Source organism: Chanos chanos, chromosome 7, assembly GCF_902362185.1.
Source record: "Chanos chanos chromosome 7, fChaCha1.1, whole genome shotgun sequence".
Lineage (NCBI taxonomy): Eukaryota > Metazoa > Chordata > Actinopteri > Gonorynchiformes > Chanidae > Chanos > Chanos chanos.
Window position 1 is genome coordinate 4,678,330 of NC_044501.1, and position 21,740 is coordinate 4,700,069.

A 21,740-nucleotide genomic window follows, 5' to 3' on the forward strand; every position below is an offset into this window, starting at 1 on the left:
ACCCCAAACTGTTGTTTTTGCTTCTTTTGGGGGGGGTCCAAGTCTTAATTAGGGGGACCAGATCCCTCCGATCCCCTCTGTAATTCAAAACTTGTAAGGAAGGCAGGGTGATTTGTCTAAGTGTATGAACTAAAACCTGTGAGGAAGGCAGGGTGGTTCGTCTGTGTTACACTGTTACACTGAGTCTGTTGTTTATGTATACTGGTAAACAGGCAGTTATGCTGATTAATATTACAAAGTCATTGTAATCTGAGAGGTAAGACCTATAATGAGTAAATTTAGTAGTCTGTATGTATGTGTCTGGTGGAGAGGCATGTGTGAAGTCTGCGTGGGGAGGGCTATAAAAGCTATGTTTGTCCAGCCCCACAGACATTTTGACAGACACAGTTAGGAACAGACAGATAGGATACATATGGACCTGGTGTGGCTGGCTGTGGTCTCTCTCTCCCTACCCCTGATCTCGGAATGCGCTCCGCTGTGAGTACACACACACACACACACACACACACACACACACACACACAAGTATGCATGCAAATGAGCACAATCAAATACCTAACACTTTTATTCCCAGGTTCAAAAAAGTACAATGAGGGAGCATAAGTTTGGGGTCAGGATTTGCTGGGACAAATTTCCTGTTTAGACCACAGATGCATTGTTTGAGAACTCTTATATTTCTTAGATCTACTATCAATGCACTTCTTTTTTCAATCCACTTGAGTGTAGCTTACATTTTGCTTCTTTTGTAACAGGGGATTACTTGCAAATTTAAGATATTTGTCAAAAGCTTAATATCTACCTGTTAGATATAAATTCTCATGTTTTATGTTTTATCTTTTGGTCAACTGGACTGTCATGAAAAACATGTCATGTTAACATTTTAAACATCACACACTCCAAATCACTTAAACTTATATGCCATACAAAGTGTATGAGATGTAAGGGAAGTTAGTGGAGTTCAGGATGACTCATAAAACAAGACCCACAAAGCTTTAACTAACACACACGCACCTTCTATATTAATGAATATTGCATAACATAGAGGGTTGCATAACAGAGAGAGTATGAGCTCTTATGTCAGAGCCTAAGATTCCTTGTTTCCAGATTTCATCTCAGAATTCACTCTATTCTCTGGGAAAATCACATCTGAATCCAGGTTGGAATAGTCCTGTAGGAGTGCCCCTTGCTTGACCTATGGCATCTCTGGATGGATTGATAAATCCAGCTTCCATCTCCCTCCGTGATCCTCACCGTCAGTGTTTTCTCAGGACCCTTCTGCATCTCCGCCTTCATTTACTTTGTCCCTGTCCCTCATCATTCTGCTCATGTCACAGGTTTTCTCCCCCTCTCTTCACCTCTTTGCATTCCCAAGGTTTTCTTCCCACCGCTAGCTGTAGTTGCCATTTCTGCCCAACTGGAAGCAGGTGATTCCTTTGCAAAATGTTTACAGGTCCATCTCTACATTCTGGCTTCAATCTGAAAACAGGTAGGCTGGGGATCTGGCGTTCGACAATGTAAGGCACAGAATTCTGTCTGTCAGCCAACCTACATTTTTCTTCAAATCCAAGATTTTGGAGTAGCACTCGATGACCTTGGCTGAGAGAAGAACAATGGATCTTTCGATCATATCTCCTCCTGTTTCCTTTCTTCTTCTTGCCAACAGCAGCTTCTGTTAGCTCGTACGCTGCTTTCAATTCCTTTTACTTAATCTTGACATATGTTTGGTAAGATGTCATTGAGGAGCCATCACTTGAAACCATGAAACTCACGTCTAAGTGCACTCTGACCAGTGACCTAACCATAAGAAAATGCAGAGAGAAACCAGTGGCTTCATTCTGGCTGCAATTATACAGATGAATGAGATTCCTAATGTATCTACTTCCCGATGTTTCAGTTTCAGCAGGGTCCTGTTAAACATTTCCAGCTGATTATCACCCTGAGAATGATACAAAATAGTTTGTGGTTTTCCCACGCCTAACAGATCCAAGTATTCGCACACACTTGGGTAGTCCATAGAGGATGATGTATTTCTCCCACAACTCCTTTATCTTTATGATTTACACAGTTTTGCTTTTACTCATGTCTTCTTTCAGATCTGTAGTCAGAACAAATACAATAATGTTCCGTCATTGTGCTATATACACATAAAATATAGAAAATATAGTAAACAAAATATTTTTGTTTACACAGATGGTCAATAAAAGCTAACACTGCAACAGAGCCTATCAACATGTTATTGTGATAGTCATTAATTAAAAAAAAAATTCAATAACATGTGCTATTGAATCAACTATAAGTATTGTTTAGCTATGCTGTTTAGAAGATGTGTAGTCTACCCAGAGGAAACTGAGCATTAGTAAGTAAGAAGATTCACTCTCAAGATACTGGTCAATGTGGATAAATGTATATTAGTTTACAGTAAAATTTATATGTGTTTGTTTGTATTTCTGTTCAGCCTTTTCACTTTTCTTTCCTGCCAATCATGGAAAAAACCAGTCATTAAATAGCAGTGTTTCCTACACATAGACTTTGCTTGGGCAGGCTGCCCAGGTATATTAATGGCCGCAAAAACATATTTGACAAACCATTTTAGCATTTAGCAAAGATCACTAAGGCTTTGCTTTTCAATTTGGGCTGAAATATGAAAAGGCTGTATCTAACAACTAGTCCTTATCTGTTTGTGACATGACGTGGTCTCGCTAAACTGAAAGTCATCTTATTCATGATTTTTACACAACACTGCATGATAGAAAGCAGAACCTGAAGAAATTTGGTTGTTTATCAGTGAGTTCAGTCAAGCCGGCCTAATGCTATTGCTTAAGATGAGATGACTATGACAAAATATTCTACACAGAGTGGCAATCACCTCTGTGAACTGCAGCCATTTGTGAAATGTACAGTCATCCTTATCGTATGAAGAAAATATATTTCCTTAATGAGACATAAGACGTGTTTGGGAAATCCTATTCATTAATATAACGCTCTCTTTTATTTGTCAACCAAAAAGTTATAATCTTCATTCATAGTCTAAAGCTTCCATTTTAGTTGTTAGTGACTTGTTTGAAATAGTTATGAACGAAATTACATTTTACAATTGTGTAAATTCACATCTGAAATCTGTTTCATAAGGGCATCTGGATACAGTAGGTGACCTCACATCTTTTTTCCCCTCCTGTTTTCACGTTTGTATTGCTCAGTTGCATTAGGAAGCCCTGGAATGTCAGAGAGATAAACGAGAGGTGCAAAACTTTCCCTTGAACAATATGCGATTAAAAAGCAAAAAGAAAGAAAGAAAGAAAGAAAGAAAGAAAGAAAGAAAGAAAGAGAAGTATAACTGTGAAAATAATGTTCATTGCTGACCTTTGCCATTTTGAACTTTGAACTAGCTACATTATGTCGGCCCCTAACCTCCTGAGGGTGGGTACGCCAGAGAACGTGTTTGTGGAGGCACAGGACTATACCGGCAGAGGAAACATTAATGTGAAAATTGTGGTGAAAGACCATCCACGAAAGACCAAAACCATAGTGTCCAAAAATGTTGTTCTGACTGCGGCCAAAAACTATCAACTTCTAACAAGCATAGAGGTGAGGATGGACAATCTGTGTCAGATTCAGTATGGTTGTTAAACTGTACATGTTGGTATTAAAACGTATTTTATTGTTCTAAGAAATGTTCTTAGCAAGGCAATCTTGATTGCAACATTATATAAAACATCATTTTTTTCATGTATTTATCAAAATTACAATATAGAAATATCAGTTCTTTAATTTAGCCTGTCATATTTATCTGTGGATGTGACTACTTTATGAAGCAGTGTGTTTAGACTGTATTCACCTTAGCTTACTGAATAAAGTGCATGAGACAATGTTTTATACTGTCCTAAAACTTCAGGACGTTGTCAGATGTTATTGCCTTTCATTCATCTTTAGATCCCAAACTCAAAAGATTTCTTTGATAAGGATCCCCTGGAGAAGCAGTTTGTTCACCTGCAGGCCCAGTTCCCTGGCAGTTTGCTGGAGAAAGTGGTATTGGTCTCCTTCCAGTCTGGCTATATATTCATTCAGACTGACAAGACCATTTATACCCCAGATAACACAGGTTAGACTGGGGTCTTTTGTCATTTTTGTTTAAAAATCTAGCATAAGAAAGAACTAATCAGGGCTTGATTAAAGTCATTTTTTGTTATTTTTTCTTTTCTCTACAGTTCACTACAGGGTCTTCTGTTTAACACCTGCTTTACAGCCTGCTGTAGGTGGGATTTCGGTGGACATTATGGTAAATATAATCATTGGGACACACACACGTAAATGTGTGTGTGTGTGTTTGCTTGTGTGTGTCTATATATATATATATATATATATATATGCACATACATATATACAAATTTTATAATTTTATGTGATATAATGTGTGTACAAATTGTCAGCGTTTTTGCCTGTGATGTAAGATCACGTAAGATTGATAGTTCATATATCTTTGTATTTCACATAAAGGAATTTAACCTCAGATATAGTATTTAATAGAACACATGATATAATCGTTTCACCAAAACATTCAGTAATTTTTTATTGTTTTTTGGGGGATCCCAGACCCCAGATAATGCTGTCCTTCACAGGGAAACACTCCTTGCAGACAAAGGAGTTAAGTCTGCAAAGTACAAACTGCCTGAAATCGCCAGGTATGTTTAGAAAAAAAAGATGCAATGTTTTACATCATTGAAAACATATAACTGGACACTTGCTTTAGCATGTTCTGTCAATATAAAGCTAATGATGCTGCTTAATCTGAGTCAAGTCTGTGATGGCAGATTCTTACACTGCAGGAAGTATTGTCAGAACTGTCACTTTAATGAATTGACTGTTTTAATACTGTTTGTTCTTTGACACTTCTCTCTGTGAAGCCCAGGGACCTGGAAAGTAGTGGCTAGTTTCCAAAGTTCTCAACAGAAGAACTTCACTACTAATTTTGAGGTTAAAGAGTATGGTGAGTGTTTTTCTTTTTTTTTTTTTTTTTAATTCTTTCTTCCTCCTCTTCTTCTTCTTTTTTTTTTTTTTCTTTTTAAGGTTTTCTGCTGTTCTTGAAGGTGCAGTTGCTGACCTCCTGTGTCCCCTTTCTTAGTTCTGCCCAGTTTTGAGATTACCTTGGTCCCCAGAAAAGCCTACTTCTACGCAGATGATCCTGAGCTCAAGGTCGAAATATTTTGCAAGTATGATACAGAAAAGCACATTTTCTTATACATGTAATTCTATTCTGCTATCAGCTTACATGAAGAACCCTCATTATGCGTTGTTCTGTATGTTTCCATATGTATGATTTCTCATTAGTTGATATAACTGAATCTAAAGCCCATTGTTGATGCCAAACACAATAGAACATCAACACATTCTTCCTTTGTTCTTAAACATCATCTATAAGCTGATGTAAACTTTGGCAGTCAAATCAGAAATAATATGTGTTAAACTATGTTTGAATATACAACAACCCCGCACCCCCCCCCCCCCCCCCCCCCCCCCCCCCCACACACACACACACACACACACACACACACACACCCCGACACCCTTCCTCAAACTAATACTTGACAACTCCAAAAATAGACTTGTGTCTTATTTTTGATGTTAAACCTTCAGCTATAATTTCTGAGCATTAACATTGTCTGTTATGTTGTTAAAGGTATTTGTTTGGAAAGGTGGTGACAGGAGTGGGTTTTGTGCTGTTTGGAGTGATGCTCGATGAGAAGAGAACTCTTCCTGGATCCTTACAGAGAGTAGAGGTGAACATCCTGGTTCCTGCATAAACATACCTGCACACACACACATGCAGGTATACACACACATGCATACACACACACATGCATACACACACATAGGGTTGTGTACATGTGCACAAACACACACACACACACACACACACACACACACACACACACGCACACACACACACAGTAAATACATACTATAAATTCTAGTGGCCGGGGCCTTTTATTTACCTCAACTGAAGAAAGGCCTTCATTTGAGGCAGGCTATTATTAGACACAGGCCATTATTTAATGTGTTACTATGATCTTCATGGTCATAATGAAAAACAAAAGCGCAGATTTTTTAAAGTTTGTGCGCAATTGTGAAAGATACAATGCGAGATTGATTAATTAAGTTGATGCAATACACATATCTGTATTTTGCACCAGCTTGTGTGCAATGCACAATAAAATTGAACAAAATTTAGCATACAGACCGCACAAAAGCGAATGTTTCATGAGCATTCAAACTGCAGAATTTTCGCAAACTCCCAGCATTTGAGAATGTACGGAATATGAGCATACATATTAGCATGCGCACACACACACACACACACACACACACACACACACACACACATGATTTTCTTGGTCATTGTGATGTGATAATTTATTTTGGTTGATTACAGATCAGAGATGGCTTAGGTGAGGCTGTCCTAGAGAGAAAGCATATCCTACAAACCTTTCCTGACATTAAACAGATTATTGGAAGGTCCATATATGTCTCTGTCAGTGTATTAACACAAACTGGTAAGAGATGATCTCTCTCTGTCTCTCTCTCTCTCTCTCTCTCTCTCTCTCTCTTTCAGAAGGTTAAGTTGAACTATTGTATTTTACAATTTGTTTATCATTCTTAGACTGAAAGTTTTAATCTAAATACAGTGTAAATCATTCATCCACTCTGTGTGTGTTCATGTGTGTGCTTCTAGGCAGTGAAATGGTGGAGGCACAAAAGGGTGGCATTCAGATTGTGACATCACCATACACCATTCAGTTCAAGGGAACTCCCAAATACTTCAAACCTGGAATGCCATTTGATGTCTCGGTACTAGACGTTGTTCTTCTGCAATTTTTTATTATTAAATAAACAATACTGTTATTTTATTATTAAGTAAAGTGCTATTAATACCGACTGAGGATAGCCCAATCAGTAGAACTTTTTTTTGCCTTGGATCCAGAGACAAGGGTTCAAATCCCACCCCACTCATGACACATTCTTGGGGCAGCCATGGCCCAAAGGTTGGTGAAGCAAGCTTGGTCAAATTTCCCCACTGTGTGCATTCATAAAGAAGAAGCTTAACTTACCTTAAACTTAAATACACTGGAAGGGAAGGCTCGGGCAACAAAGTTCTACATCTTTCTGGGACAGAGACAAGTTAATAGTAATGAAAGGATTCCTTTTTCTCTGAATGTTCAGTCTCCTCTGTGTGGATTTGACAGGTCTATGTAACCAACCCTGACCAATCACCAGCAAAAGACATTGAAGTGGTGGTTCAGCCTGGTGGAGTCACTGCTAGAACGCAAGCAAACGGGATGGCAAAGGCTACAGTCAACTCTGCGGGGGGATCCTCCAAACTGGACATCTCTGTAAGCTCCCAAACTTAAGCCCCACATACAGTAATTTACATTCTGCCAGATCAGAGAATGTGAGAAATAAAGTAATTATAAAACCTTAATTAAAGGCAAAAGTACAAACTTGAAGGAATTTTGATCTGAAGAACAATGATAACAGACATTTACTTTTGCAGTCAGCTGAATTTTACAATTAAAATTTTATTTGATTTCAACTTACCTTTCAAATTGCTGTCCTGTGACTATACTTACCATTCAGCCCTGCATGTGTCGTTTTCTGTCAAATTGATTTCATGTCTTACATATTAACTTGGTGGTATGCACTAGCTCCCAGTCAAACAGCACCTTATTAAGAAGAAGTGAATAAGAGAATGGTATTTAATGTTCGTCACATAATCAAAAAGAACAGGGATTGAGGATGTCACAGGGATCAAAGTAATTGTATGCTTTCAGATTTCGGGTTATCTTTGGCATAAAATGATAAGCTTCATGGGTAAGACTTTTCATCTATTGACTGAATGATGGTGAGAAAGCAAACTCATGCAGATGGCAAATTAAATTTGGATTCACAATGTTCCCAAACTGTAGTGTCCAATTTCAGGTTCAGGGTTGTGTAGCTAGTGTAATGGCTGTCCTGTCACTTTGGTGTGTAGTGAATCTTGAGTGCCCAGTACACAGGAGTAATCATTGCAATATCAAACGCTGCTTTATACTGCAGTCCTCCATATTTCCAATACTGAGGACCAGTCAGATGGAAGGTATTTGATCAAGACGTGCATAGAAGTGTAGAGAACAGTGATAGTGTGACAAAACAGAAACTTCCTAGGACCGAATAATCCTGTGGATTTCTTTTCTATCTATCTATCTATCTATCTATCTATCTATCTATCTATCTATCTATCTATCTATCTATCTATCTATCTATCTATCTATCTATCTTTTTTGAACATCAGGTGAAGACTAATCATCCAGGCCTTCCGGATGTGAGACAGGCGAGGAACCGCATGTCTGCCTCTGCTTACACGACCAAAGGGGGCTCCAAAAACTACCTGCACATTGGGGTAGATGCTGCAGAACTCCAAATCGGAAATCAGCTCAAGGTCAACCTCAACCTGGGCAAAAGTCCTGGAGTCCAGGATCAAGATTTCACCTATATGGTAAGTGTCCTGCAAAAACACAAAACACAAAAAAAATCTTATAGTGCACAATCACAAATATAATGTTCATCACACTGTACTTAATACCCTATGTGTTGCTTTTTTGTAATATCATTACATATTTACTGTCAATTGCAAGAACGACTTAGTTGTGCATTGAGTGACAAGTGTATTTTTGTGGCATGCATACATTTACTGTGACATGTGTTGTACCAAATACACAAAGTGCTCAAGTAGGAAAACTGGAAATGGGGTTGAGTTGCATTTTGATTCTGTTCAAACCACATAGATATAGAATACTGTCTTATATTTATACTCCCTTTAGTCTTCTTTTATTGCTCCAGTAATGACATATTTAGTAAACAGATGCACATTAAACATAGAGCTGTATAATACAAAGACATATTTAGAAAATGCCAGACAGTAGAAACACTGATGGAATGTAAGATAGGGGGAAAAAAGCACTGTAAATAAATATTCAATGTATTATCTAATGAACATTTTCCTACAGACATTTCAACATATTCTCATGAGGGGCTTTATGTCTTTCTAAAATATTTTCATTGTCTTTTTATTTTCTCTTTCTCAACAGATTCTCAGTAAAGGACAGATTGTGAAAGTCAACAGATTTAAGAGGAAGGGCGAGGCTCTGGTGTCTTTATCTTTAACAGTGACAAAGGACATGGTTCCTGCTTTCCGTCTGGTGGCGTATTACCATGTGGGTTCTTCAGAGGTTGTGTCTGACTCAGTCTGGGTTGACGTGAAGGACACCTGCATGGGAACGGTACGTTTTAGGGAAGTTGTTGAGAAGATTTCCAACCTAAATTTGTTCAGTTTTTGTGGTTCTGTTGTTATGGTGACATACTCACATCACCATTCAGGTCCATTCGGTGATTTTAACTGGTGAGAACACATTTCCTCTCCATTCTACAGAATATCAATACAGAATATCAAGGCATTGCTTTATCATGGAAAAAGTAAAAGAGAATTTTGTAAATTTCACAGAAAAGAAAATCATGCTGAACAGAACATCCCCATTATAAAACAGATTTATCATCTCTCTCTCTGTCAGCTGAAAGTGGAAGCTGTTCCTGCTAAGGACACATACAGTCCTGGTAGACTTTTCGAGTTAAAGATCACTGGAGACCCTGGGGCCAAGGTTGGACTGGTGGCTGTGGATAAAGGAGTCTATGTGCTCAACAACAAGAACAGACTCACCCAAACCAAGGTGACCAACCCAGTCAAACACAGTTATATTAGTATTTTATTAAGGTTACGGAAACCAGTGATGTTTTACCTCAAATGTACATGTGGATTTAAGTAATGGTTGATAAGTAATGGCCACTTTAAGTAATGGCCACTTTATCTCCATGCAGAGATTATTGTAACTGTTGCTACTCCTTGGGTATGGACCGTACTTAGATGACTTTTCATTAAACATTTTTGAACTACTTGTCTAAATCTAGGCGTGAAAACAGGCCATCAAAATTTGTGCATATTGTGACTGACGAGGGAGATATTTGCATGTGGTTTAAATGGGAAATATATGTTACATAGAAACCAAAAAATTCTGGGATGCTTTCAAAAGTTTGCGCTGCATCATCATTTGTGCTAAAAATGTCACTTTTACAGAGTCATGGTGTGAAACTTTGCGGCCTAGTCTCTTCTCTCTCTTCACTTCACTCTTCTCCCTCTCAGTCTCTTGAGGCGTTGTTGTTTCTTTATTTATTCGTTTCTCTCTCTCTCTCTCTCTCTCTCTCTCTCTCTCTCTCTCCTAACAGATCTGGGACATCATTGAGAAACATGACACTGGTTGTACGGCTGGTAGTGGTAAAGACAGTATGGGAGTTTTCTATGATGCAGGACTGCTGTTTGAGTCCAGCACTGCAGGAGGCACTGACTCCAGAAAAAGTACTGAGACAATTTTTCACTTGGGTTTTAGATGAAGAATGACACACTGTACATCACAGCATAGTTCAGATTATAGTGAACAGGGCAACACTTTACTGGTACAACATACATTCCATAGCCACTCACTGTGTTGTATGGTACATGGTATACCAGAGAGCATCTGAAGTTCTGCCATCTAGAGGTGCTATTTCTGCATATTGGCATATGCTCATTTTCCTAACTTTGTCTATCATACCATCTTCTAATACTCACATGTACATAACTGTTCTGTGTTTTCCCTGAAGGCATAAGAATGTGTTTATCTCTCTTTGATTTAATCACTATTCATTGTTTAAATTTTCCAGCACCACAGTGCCCCAGCCCCTCAAAGAGGAGACGTCGTGCTGTAACTATTGTGGAGATGACAAACAGGCTGGGTATGAGCCTAAACAAACTCACTTTAATCTTACCTTAACGTTGGCCTGATGATGTGAATTTAATTGAGATCTCTAGTTGTTGTTAATCTTACCTTAACGTTGGTCTGATGATGTGAATTTAAAGAGATCTCTAGTTGTTGTTAATTTTACCTTAACGTTGGCCTGATGATGTGAATTTAAAGAGATCTCTATTTGTTGATAATCTTACCTTAACATTGGCCTGATGATGGGAATTTAAACAGATCTCTAGTTGTTGTTAATCTTACCTTAACATTGGCCTGATGATGGGAATTTAAAACAGATCTTTAGTTGTTGATAATCTTACCTTAACGTTGGCCTGATGATGTGAATTTAAACAGATCTTTAGTTGTTGATAATCTTACCTTCACATTGGCCTGATGATGTGAATTTAAACAGATCTTTAGTTGTTGATAATCTTACCTTAACGTTGGCCTGATGATGTGAATTTAAAGAGATCTCTAGTTGTTGATAATCTTACCTTAACATTGGCCTGATTATGTGAATTTAAACAGATCTCTATTTGTTGAGCTAAATGGTTAGGCCACTTCGGATGGCAATGCTTAGCCTTCAGTAAATATTGGGTGGAGTAACTATGTTGCTATCTAAAGAAACTGACGGATTGATAGATGAACGGATGGATGGACAGATGGACCTCAACAGTTAGTGTGACCTTGCGCAACTGAAGTTTCACAAGAAACTTCAGAGTCATCCTTAGTTTGCATTTGCAATGATTACACAAACTACAGTTCAATGGTTTCACTCAGAGAGGTCGAGGCCAACGGTTTCCGTTCTGACCTCTTAAATTTGGGCAAATGTGTGTGGTAACTCTCAGAGTTGCACAGGGCTCAGAATTCGGAAACCATTGGTTGCGAAACCCCAATGCGTCCAACTTCCTCTGGAATTCTGCCAACTAAAGGTTGGGTCTTTCTTGTCCGATGCTCTTTCTCTCATCTGAATACTCTACTCATCTTTTCCTTGTCTAAATAAGGAATATCACAAGATTTCTTTTAGCAAGTTGTCAAACATGCTCAGAGAAAATAATTAAAAGAAAAAAAGTTAAATTCCATTCAGCTTTACCTGAGCTCCCTGTAAACGTTGGTTATTTTGGAGATAATACAGCCAGATATAAGCCCAGTTTACTGAGCTTTTTGTCAATATATTCAATATCACTCAGTATTAGCCTGGTTCTTCAGACCCTCAGGCAGCCTTCTCTCTCTCTCTCTCTCTCTCTCTCTCCCTCTCTCTCTCTCTTTCTCTCTCTCTCTTTCTCTCTCTCTCTCTCTCTCTCTCTCGCTGCCCCATCTCTCATTGTTCTCAGCGGGTAAATACTCAGGCCTGTCAAAGCAGTGTTGTCTGGATGGAATGAGAGAGAATAAACTGGGCTACACATGTGAGAGGAGGTCAGAGTTCATCATTGATGGGGACGAGTGTGTGAAGGCTTTCATTCACTGCTGCAAGGAAATGTCCACTCGCAAACAAGAGGCCAAGGATGAACAGATGCTTCTCGCTCGCAGTAAGATCACTCCACTGTACCAACACACACCTTTATTTACACCACACACAGACAGACAGACATGCACATGTACACACACACACACTCACATTTAAACTACAATTTAAAACACGGTCCTCATGTAAACTTTTACCACACATATCAAATGCAGACATACTTACACACAGTCCTTATTCCAACTACAACAGTCAATAGAGACGCCTCAATCAGACCATAACTGCACCGTCATTCATACAACATGGACAGTCACATCCACCTGTGTGTGTGTGTGTGTGTGTGTGTGTGTGTGTGTGTGTGTGTGTGTGTGTTGCAGGTGAGGAAGATGACGAATTATTTTTGGATTCCGATGACATCACATCACGTACTCAGTTCCCAGAAAGTTGGCTTTGGGAAGATGAACTGCTTCCTCAGTGCCCTGCAGAAAACAAGCTGTGGTTTGTGGGAAACATAGTGTTTTTAACATTTTGGTTACAAAACTCTTTGGGTTGCCTGACACAGTGACATTGTAGTATGAAATTGAAAAACAATAAGACAAATGAAAAATGAATGAGTAAGTTAATGTGTAAGTAAATTACCGAATAAAAAAGAAAGGGAAATATATTTGTTTCTTAGTATACTTAGTATTCTTACTATAACATGACGTAATTTTCTTGACACGATACGATTTGCCATAAATCAGGCCTGGCCAATGCCAAAATACTTAAAAAGAAACTTTGCGCTTTTGGGGTTTGCCAAAAAGCATAGAGAAAGCAAAGGAAAAGCAGAAAAGAAACTATGACAAAACTCGTCTCAAGGTCACATATGAAAAGAATGAGAGAGTGTGGATGAGAGCTTATCCCCTGTCACAAGCTTCACGTAGTTTCTCTGCTAAGTTAGCTCCTAAGTGGGTAGATCCCTATCGCATTGTGGCGAAGCTACGTCCTGTTAATCATCAAATTGTAAAGGAGGACTCTGGAGAGGACTTGCGTACAGTCTATGTTAGCCGCCTTAAGCAATGCTTCCCCACCGCTGCAGATGTTGATCGCAGAGAGAGAGAACAACTTATGAAAATATTCTGCGAACCAGATGATGCTGAGGAATTCCTTGGATTTTAAATCGGGATATCCTCAAAGCGAAGTTGTTCTTATTGTCCTTTTTGCCATTAGGTGTTGTATACCTATTCACATTAACAGTCTTTTTATATGGGTGGTCCACTTGCTCTTTTCCAAGGGGAGGAGAGTGTTGCGATAACAGACATGTCTCCTTATAATAAAATATTTAAAGAAAAAACATGGCATCTGCATACAGGTCATGATCATTGTTTATAAATACTGGCCCAGGTAACATTGTGCTCTCTCCCTCACTTCCTCTACCTGGTGTGTCGCACCTGTGCGCTACTGGTACAGCCATGATTATTTTCTGCTTACGATTCTATTGTGAATTGTTTATCGTTTTTAGCAGGTGACACGGCAGCGGTGTGGCAAATCTTTTTTTTGTGAGTCCGGTCCTATAGTTGACCGCTTATTTAGGAAGCATAACCTTGGGTTACTGCTGAGGTTTTCTTCCGGGTGGGTTTTTATCTTGGGATAGCTGTTTTGTTTCTCGTTTATTTAAATTTTGTTTTATTTTCTTTTTTATTTTCCTATGGCGCCCGGGTGGCCCTATTACTGTTGCGATGAAAGTATATTTAATGTAATTATGTAACGGAATTTATAGAAGTCGGAATCCCGCGTATGATAATTTTTTATCTTAAAATTTGTTTGAAATTGTTTCTTTTGGAAGCAGGCTGTCGAAACGGACCTTGGAGAAAACGTTTTTTTTTTTTTTCTTTCTTTTTTTTTTTTTGTTTTTGTTGTTTTGTCCTCTCTCTCCCCATCTTCCTTTTCACGAACCAGAGGACCACTTTGTTTAACCCAAAAGAGACTTTGTTACCGCGCACCGAATGATTGAATATAATACATCTTTTGAAGCTTGCGGTCTGGAATGTGTTTCTTTAGATAAATAAGTAAATAATTAAATAGTTGTGTTTGTGGTGTTTGGTTTACTATAGCTAACGTTTTCTTTTAAATCTTCCCTCCTTGTCCATTTTCAAGCTTGATTTCTTGGAATGTTCTGGGACAGACATTTCTATGTTTTCTTAATTTTAGCCCCACAACATCTATTACCAAGAGCAGCTTCCTGAAAGATTCCATCACTACCTGGGAAATCACAGCTATCGGCCTGTCTCAGTCTGATGGTCAGGATCCCCATTTTTATGTCTCTCTATCTAAAAAAAAAGCTCTTCATTATTTTTTATATTTTACTATATTAATAGTTGATCTTAGCTCACAATAAATGTAACTCTCTTTCTCTTTCTTCAGGTATCTGCGTGGCAAATCATTTAGAGATGGTTGTTTTTAAGGATTTCTTCATCGATCTGAAGTTGCCTTATTCAGCTGTGCGCAACGAACAACTAGAGATCAAAGCCATCCTGCATAACTACGATATCGATGACCTAGAGAAGGTAGTTTCTGTTTATTAATAGCATTTCATGGGCTAAATTTGTATTATTCTCAGAGACTGCCATCCCTGTTCAAGGTGAATGTGTAACTTTACTGAAAACAAATTATATTCTGTTTTCAGTTTCTGTCTGGTGACTTGCTTTTGCACAATCAAATGACCAATACCATCTGTTCTGAGACACGAATGGCTGGTTCTCTCTTCCAGGTGTGGGTGGAGTTGATAGAGACTGAAAATGTGTGTAGTTCTGCCAGCAAGAGGGGCAGATATCGCACCCACGTAAGAGTGAATAAAATGTCTTCGCGTGCCGTGCCCTTCGTCATCATCCCGATGAAGGAGGGAGAGTTCTCCATCGAAGTGAAAGCCTTTGACACAGATGGCCACAGAGATCGTGTCAGAAAAACACTGCGTGTGGTGGTAAGACTGAGGCACTGACAGTTAAGCTTAAAATATCAAGTTAGTGAGCCAATGAAATTGTAATATATGTTGATATGGGACAGTTTAAAGTGTATGGACTGGTGTTGAGACATAAACACATGGATTAAGTCTGATGGATTAATTTGAAGATTGTACTTGGCCACCCGTGATGCAATGCAGTGCATAGTGCAGCCCAGCAGGTGGAGTATGTACCGTATTGTACAGAACTACTGCAGTATGTAATCTAAAGTCAGCTGCAGTCTGCACTACATAACATCCGTTGCTCTCTTTCTTTCCCTGTTCATTAGCCCGAAGGTGTACTAACAAAGGTTGAAGTGAAGAACGTGGAGCTCAACCCAGTTAAATATGGTAGGAGTTTAATTACCCCCCCCCCCCCCCCCCCCCCAAAAAAAAAAAAGCAACATATCTTAATAAAATTACACCAGCCACATGAGTGGTAAATTACACTGCCCCAATGCTAAGGTTGAAAATTAAAGTCAGGGAACAACAATATTATATATTTATCTTCATATATTTTCATTAATATGAAAAAAAATACAATGGGTTTTTTTTTTATCATATATCTCTGTCTTTCTCCCTCCCCTCTCCACGCAGGTGGTAAACACACTACATTTATCAGGAGTGATAGACCAAGAGGTCAAGTGCCTGGCACCCCAGCTAGCACACACATATCAGTGACAGGTAAAACCCGCATACAGGTAACATGTAAAAATGTAAAACACATAGTGAGTATTTTTCAGCATACATTCTTGTCCTTTATTCTCCAGGTGAAGAGATCAGCCAAACCCTTGAGCAGGCAATCAGTGGAGACTTCATGGGCTCCCTCATCGTCCAGCCAGTGGGCTGTGGAGAACAAAATATGATTTACATGACCCTTCCCCTCATCGCCACGCACTACCTGGACAACACCAAGCAGTGGGACCGTGTGGGACTGAACCGCAGAAACGAGGCCATTAAACACATCACTACTGGTCAGTGACCCTCTGTAACTAACGGTTTCGTTCTCGCAGATCTGTATACACTCAGATCATTGAGGAAACTGATAGGATCAGTGAGCTTGGCTGTAGCGTAAAGTGTTGTGTAGAGTTCCCCAATTTACAACAGCATTCAATACCTGAGATTGGTGGAGAGTGAAGTTATGTTGTGAATACTGTTTGCAAGTTTCAGAGTGTTTTGAAGATATTTTCTAATGGATATTGTCATAAGACCAGTAGGGTTTTTTTTTTGTGAATTTAAAATGGGTTTCTGAAACATGTCTTAAGTTTTAAAATTGAAATCTGATATTATAAGCCATGCATCAAGTGGAACTACAATATAATTGTAACTACCTTAATCAGCACCATGTGTTAAATACTGCAGGTAATTGTAGAGATATTGTTTGTTCTGATTTCTAAATTAAGTACTATGCTATGTTAATACCAGTAACCACACAACTGGTGAGTGTTTTTAGCACAAAAGCCGATATTATTAAATCTCTATTGCCTAGGTTACCAGCGTGAGCTTGCCTATCGTAAACCAGACGGTTCTTATGCTGCATGGATCAATAGAAAAAGCAGTACATGGTAAACAAAGCTGTCAACTCCTCTTTTTTTGATAAATCTGTTTATTTTAAACTCCCAAAACTAAAGTGTTAAACATTGTTGTAATGTGTCAAAGGCTGACGGCGTATGTAGCCAAAGTTTTTGCTATGGCTAGTGACCTCATCTCCATTGAGGAGAATGTGATCTGCAGCGCCCTCAATTGGTTGATTCTGAATGCACAACTTCCTGATGGCCTGTTTAAAGAGGATGGTCCTGTAATCCATGGAGAAATGGTGGTAAGTTGGAGAGATAGTGGTAAGCATCAGTTTAAGTTACTGTTAAGGTTAATTTCATACTTATGTCACTGCACAGATTGCTTAATCACACAAATTTGGTCTGCAGCCTCTCTAAAGTAAGTGGCACTTTCTTCACAATTTACTTGTAATTGCAAGTAATTTAATTGTATTAATTTGTTATGATCACACTCTGTTTCTAGGGCAACGTGCGAGGGAAAGATGCTGATGAGTCTCTGACAGCTTTTGTGCTCATCGCGATGCAGGAAGGCAGCAGGTTCTGTGAAAACAACATTGGTGTGAGTCAATCCCATATGCTCCCTACAGCTTTTTCCTTGGTTGTTTTTCCCATTTATCCACATCATCTGGATTTGTATTATGTTATGTTTATTCAGTTAATGTTTCATTCATTTACTTGTCATATAGTAAACAGTTACAATCTAAATGCTGAAATGCTTTTTTTTTCCAACCTGACTGAGTAGTGGGGCTGTCATACCATCTAAATGTGCTGACGCGCAGCTCTATGGATGGAGATTTGATACATTCCTCTGGCTGTAATAGATCTCTCTCTCTCTCTGTCTCCACCTCAGAGACTTCAAAACTTTGTCAAGAAATCTGTGAAGTATTTAGAGCGTCGGCTGCCATCTTTGAAGAATCCTTATGCTGTTGCGATGTCGTCTTACGCACTGGCCAACACAGGAAAACTTGATAAAGACACTCTAATGAGGCACTCAACTCAAGGAAAAGGTCCTTCACTTTCTCTTTTGTTCTGATTTCAAACACACAAGTCAGTGGCATTTTTACAACTTCTTTTAATCAAGCTCAAACTGGGAATGAATGATATGACCTATAAATGTACCTAGGAAATCGATTGATAAGATGGAAAAATGAAACGTCTCTGTCGATGAACAGAGCTGGTGTTTTAGACATGCTACACCTCGCTGACTTTGGGAAACTACCAAAAGCTAAGACTGACCTGGTAAAGTGAAAAAAAACACTTGGCTGTGCTGAAAAACACTATTGGTAGTACTGCCATGAAGTACAACTCATCTTTCCTTTTATCCTCTATACAGATGGCATTTACTGGCAAGTCCCTGGTGGCCATCATTTCTCACTAGAGGCCACAGCCTATGCCCTGTTAGCGCTGGTCAAAGCCAAAGACTTTGACAAAGCAGGAGAGATAGTTCGCTGGCTGAACAGACAGAAAACTCGCTATGGAAGAAGGCGCAGCACACAGGTATTCTCTCACAGAACATCTCAGATCATTCTCTCACTACAGACAACCAAACTGAACAGCATAATCACTGATCACTCTCATACTACAGACAGTCAAACTGAACAGTATAATCACTGATCATTCTCATACTACAGACAGTCAAACTGAACAGTATAATCACTGATCATTCTCATACTACAGACAGTCAAGCTGAACAGTATAATCACTGATCATTCTCATACTACAGACAGTCAAACTGAACAGTATAATCACTGATCATTCTAAGACTACAGACAGTCAAACTGAACAGTGTAATCACTGATCATTCTCATACTACAGTCAAACTGAACAGTGTAATCACTGATCATTCTCATGCTACAGACAACCAAACTGAACTGTATAATCACTGATCATTCTCATACTACAGACAGTCAAACTGAACAGTGTAATCACTGATCATTCTCATACTACAGTCAAACTGAACAGTGTAATCACTGATCATTCTCATACTACAGACAGTCAAACTGAACAGTATAATCACTGATCATTCTCAAACAGACTAGGGGTTGACCGATATGTTTTTTTCAGGGCCAATACCGATTATTAGAAGTCAAGGAGACCGATAACTGATATTTGGAACCGATATATGTTTGCAGTAAAAATGAAAATCTTGGTGACAAAATTTAGAATAACACAAAGTCCAACACAAAACTTCAACTTCGTTGAAATGCCTTTGGGTATATGTTTAATTAAAACAGAACTTTTCAACATTACCTTAAAACAAAATGTGCAGGGAGTTCCCCCCAGCATTTTTTATAAAGTTAACTGAAAAATTTAATTAATGAATAAATATGTCCATGAAGATTCTCAGTCATCCAGGTCATGGTTATCCAAGAAGGGGTTAAGTTGAGGGCAAATGGACTTGGTTGTACTTGATACTTGAGGACGTTTCACCTCTCATCCAAGACACTTCTTCAGTTCTGACTTACTCCTGGGGAATCCCAGGTATTTAACCTCTGTGGGGTCGGAGGCAGAACAGCTCAGGTTGAAGGTATCGGCCGCCCTTTCCAAAGCTAAGGCACCCCCTTCCAATTTCACCATCCGGGAAAAGAAGGCTGTGACATCACTGAGGAAGAACCAAAACATCACCATGCTACTGGCTGATAAAGGAAGATGCACAGTGGTCCTAAACACAGTGGACTACTATGCCAGTGTTACCACACTACTCAGTGACACTAATGCATATGAAACACTGAGGCAAGATCCCACCAGTGGACACAAGAAGAAGCCCATAGAATGTTTACAACAGCTACAGAAAGAGGAAACCATTAACTGTGAGCCATATTATCGCTTGTATCCTAGAGAAGCCATCCCAAGCATGTATGGGCTCCTCAAGATTCACAAAGAAGGAATCCTCCTCAGGCCCATTATCAGCAGCATTAACTCAGTTACTTACAACATTGCCAAACATGTAGCTACCATCTTAGCTCCTTTGGTTGGTAACATTCCTCACCATATTCAAAACTCCATGGACTTTGTGAACATGGTTCCGGGATGAAATCATGGTGTCCTATGATGTAACCTCATTGTTTACATGCATCCCAACTATGAAGGCAGTGAAACCGTAAGGCAACGACTCCTACAGGACAACACCCTCAATAATAGAACCAACCTCAGCCCAAACCAGATATGTGAATTGCTGGACCTCTGTTTTAACACCACCTACTTCCAGTAAAACTGTGGGTTTACAGACAAAAGAATGACTGTGCTGTGGGCTCACCGGTATCTCCCATTGTGGCCAACCTCTACATGGAAGAAGCAGAGCCCTGAGCTCCTTCAGAGGAACAACTCCGAGCCACTGGTTTAGATACGTGGATGACACATGGGTCAAAATTAAAACCCAGGAAGTGCAAGCCTTCACAGAACACATTAATTCAGGGGACAGCAACATCAAGTTCACACGAGAGGACATCAGGAACAACAGCTTGGCTTTGTTGGACTGTGCCATACATTTCAAAGAATACAGGGGCCTCCACATTGAAGTATACAGGAAACCGACACATACAGACCAATACTTACTCTTTGACTCTCACTACCTACTTGAACATAAGCTAGGAGTTATTAGAATCCTGCACCGCCGAGCTGATAATGTGCCCACAAGTGCCCCGGCCCAAGAGAAGGAGCACAAACCACCTGAAGGATGCACTTAAAGTGTATGGATACACTAACTGCAACTTTGTGAAAACAGCCACAAGATCCAGGAAAAACAACCACTGTGGGTGGTAAAGAAAAGGAGAATGAACCGAAATCGTCATCCCATATGTGTCTGGAGCATCTGAGAAACTCAGATGCTTCAACAAGCACCACATCCCTGTGGAGAATCTTCAACAAGCACCACATCCCTGTGTTTTTCAAACCCAGCAACACACTAAGGCAAAAACTGGTCCATCCGAAAGACCGCACACCCAAACAAAAGAAAAGCAATCTAGTGTATGCAGTCCAATGGAGCGAGGAATACACAGACTTATATCGGTGAAACTAAATAACCCTTAAGCAAACGCGTGGCAGGAAGGCCAACTCCACAGGTCGAGACTTATCAGTTTACTGTCAGTTTATGCACACCTGAAGGACAAGGTACACTCCACTGAGGACAACAACATACATGTTTTGGTCAGGGAAAACCGATTGTTTGAAAGAGGGGTGAAGCAGGCCATCTATGTTAAGGTAGAGAAACCATCGCTCAACAGAGGAGGAGGTCTACGACACCACTTACCCCCACCTACAATGCTATTCTATCATTCAATTCCCAGGAGAACCATTCACACCTGGCCGCATGTGACTCCAGCGACTCTAACAACTGTCTTTATAATAGCCAGGGGAACTGACAAACCTAGTGAAATGAATGACCTTGATAATGACCCAACAGAGGTTTAATATCTGGGATTCTGCATCAGTCAGTCAGAACAGATGAAGCCTCTTGGATGAGAGATGAAACGTCTTCAAGTATCTACAGCCAAGTCCAGTTGCCCTCGACTTAACCCCTTCTTGGAAATGAATAAATATAAGTGATGATTCAACTCCGACAACTGTACACCATTGATGCAGTCCATGTATGGATTAACACAGGCTTTACATGCAGCTCCATTACATCTAAAGTCTCTAAGAGCATTATCCTGCACCTCTCTGCAAGAAACAGTCAGAGACAGCTTCAGGACACACTTCAGTAATGTTACTAGTAGTCGTGGGTTGAGAATGAGAGTATGACCGGCCCTGGTAAGTGACATGCAAGAAATAATGTTGTAACCTATCAGTTTTTTTTGCTAGTCAGCTGGCTAAATTATGGAGCACCAAATGAACTTGTTGATGTTCACTATCACATTCAGGTTAGCTCTACGAGACTTAACATA

General features: G+C 39.4%; 1 protein-coding gene across 1 annotated transcript in view; it reads left to right on the top strand.

Moving 5' to 3' along the window:
- The first annotated feature begins 412 nt into the window (after positions 1-412).
- The window catches only part of LOC115816658 (complement C3-like), a 29,686-nt gene continuing 8,358 nt past the window's right edge, over positions 413-21,740 (top strand). Inside the window, exons 1-29 of the mRNA XM_030779692.1 lie at positions 413-477; positions 3,387-3,585; positions 3,931-4,099; positions 4,206-4,276; positions 4,591-4,679; positions 4,902-4,984; positions 5,120-5,207; positions 5,675-5,774; positions 6,428-6,548; positions 6,728-6,843; positions 7,239-7,385; positions 8,324-8,527; positions 9,120-9,311; positions 9,600-9,755; positions 10,309-10,438; positions 10,783-10,854; positions 12,194-12,388; positions 12,702-12,822; positions 14,515-14,603; positions 14,728-14,870; positions 15,074-15,283; positions 15,592-15,652; positions 15,899-15,985; positions 16,072-16,275; positions 16,791-16,866; positions 16,961-17,120; positions 17,321-17,416; positions 17,708-17,864; positions 18,191-18,354. Of these exons, the coding sequence (XP_030635552.1) occupies positions 413-477; positions 3,387-3,585; positions 3,931-4,099; positions 4,206-4,276; positions 4,591-4,679; positions 4,902-4,984; positions 5,120-5,207; positions 5,675-5,774; positions 6,428-6,548; positions 6,728-6,843; positions 7,239-7,385; positions 8,324-8,527; positions 9,120-9,311; positions 9,600-9,755; positions 10,309-10,438; positions 10,783-10,854; positions 12,194-12,388; positions 12,702-12,822; positions 14,515-14,603; positions 14,728-14,870; positions 15,074-15,283; positions 15,592-15,652; positions 15,899-15,985; positions 16,072-16,275; positions 16,791-16,866; positions 16,961-17,120; positions 17,321-17,416; positions 17,708-17,864; positions 18,191-18,354 (3,765 nt within the window). The remainder of the gene's footprint in view (positions 478-3,386; positions 3,586-3,930; positions 4,100-4,205; positions 4,277-4,590; positions 4,680-4,901; positions 4,985-5,119; positions 5,208-5,674; positions 5,775-6,427; positions 6,549-6,727; positions 6,844-7,238; positions 7,386-8,323; positions 8,528-9,119; positions 9,312-9,599; positions 9,756-10,308; positions 10,439-10,782; positions 10,855-12,193; positions 12,389-12,701; positions 12,823-14,514; positions 14,604-14,727; positions 14,871-15,073; positions 15,284-15,591; positions 15,653-15,898; positions 15,986-16,071; positions 16,276-16,790; positions 16,867-16,960; positions 17,121-17,320; positions 17,417-17,707; positions 17,865-18,190; positions 18,355-21,740) is intronic.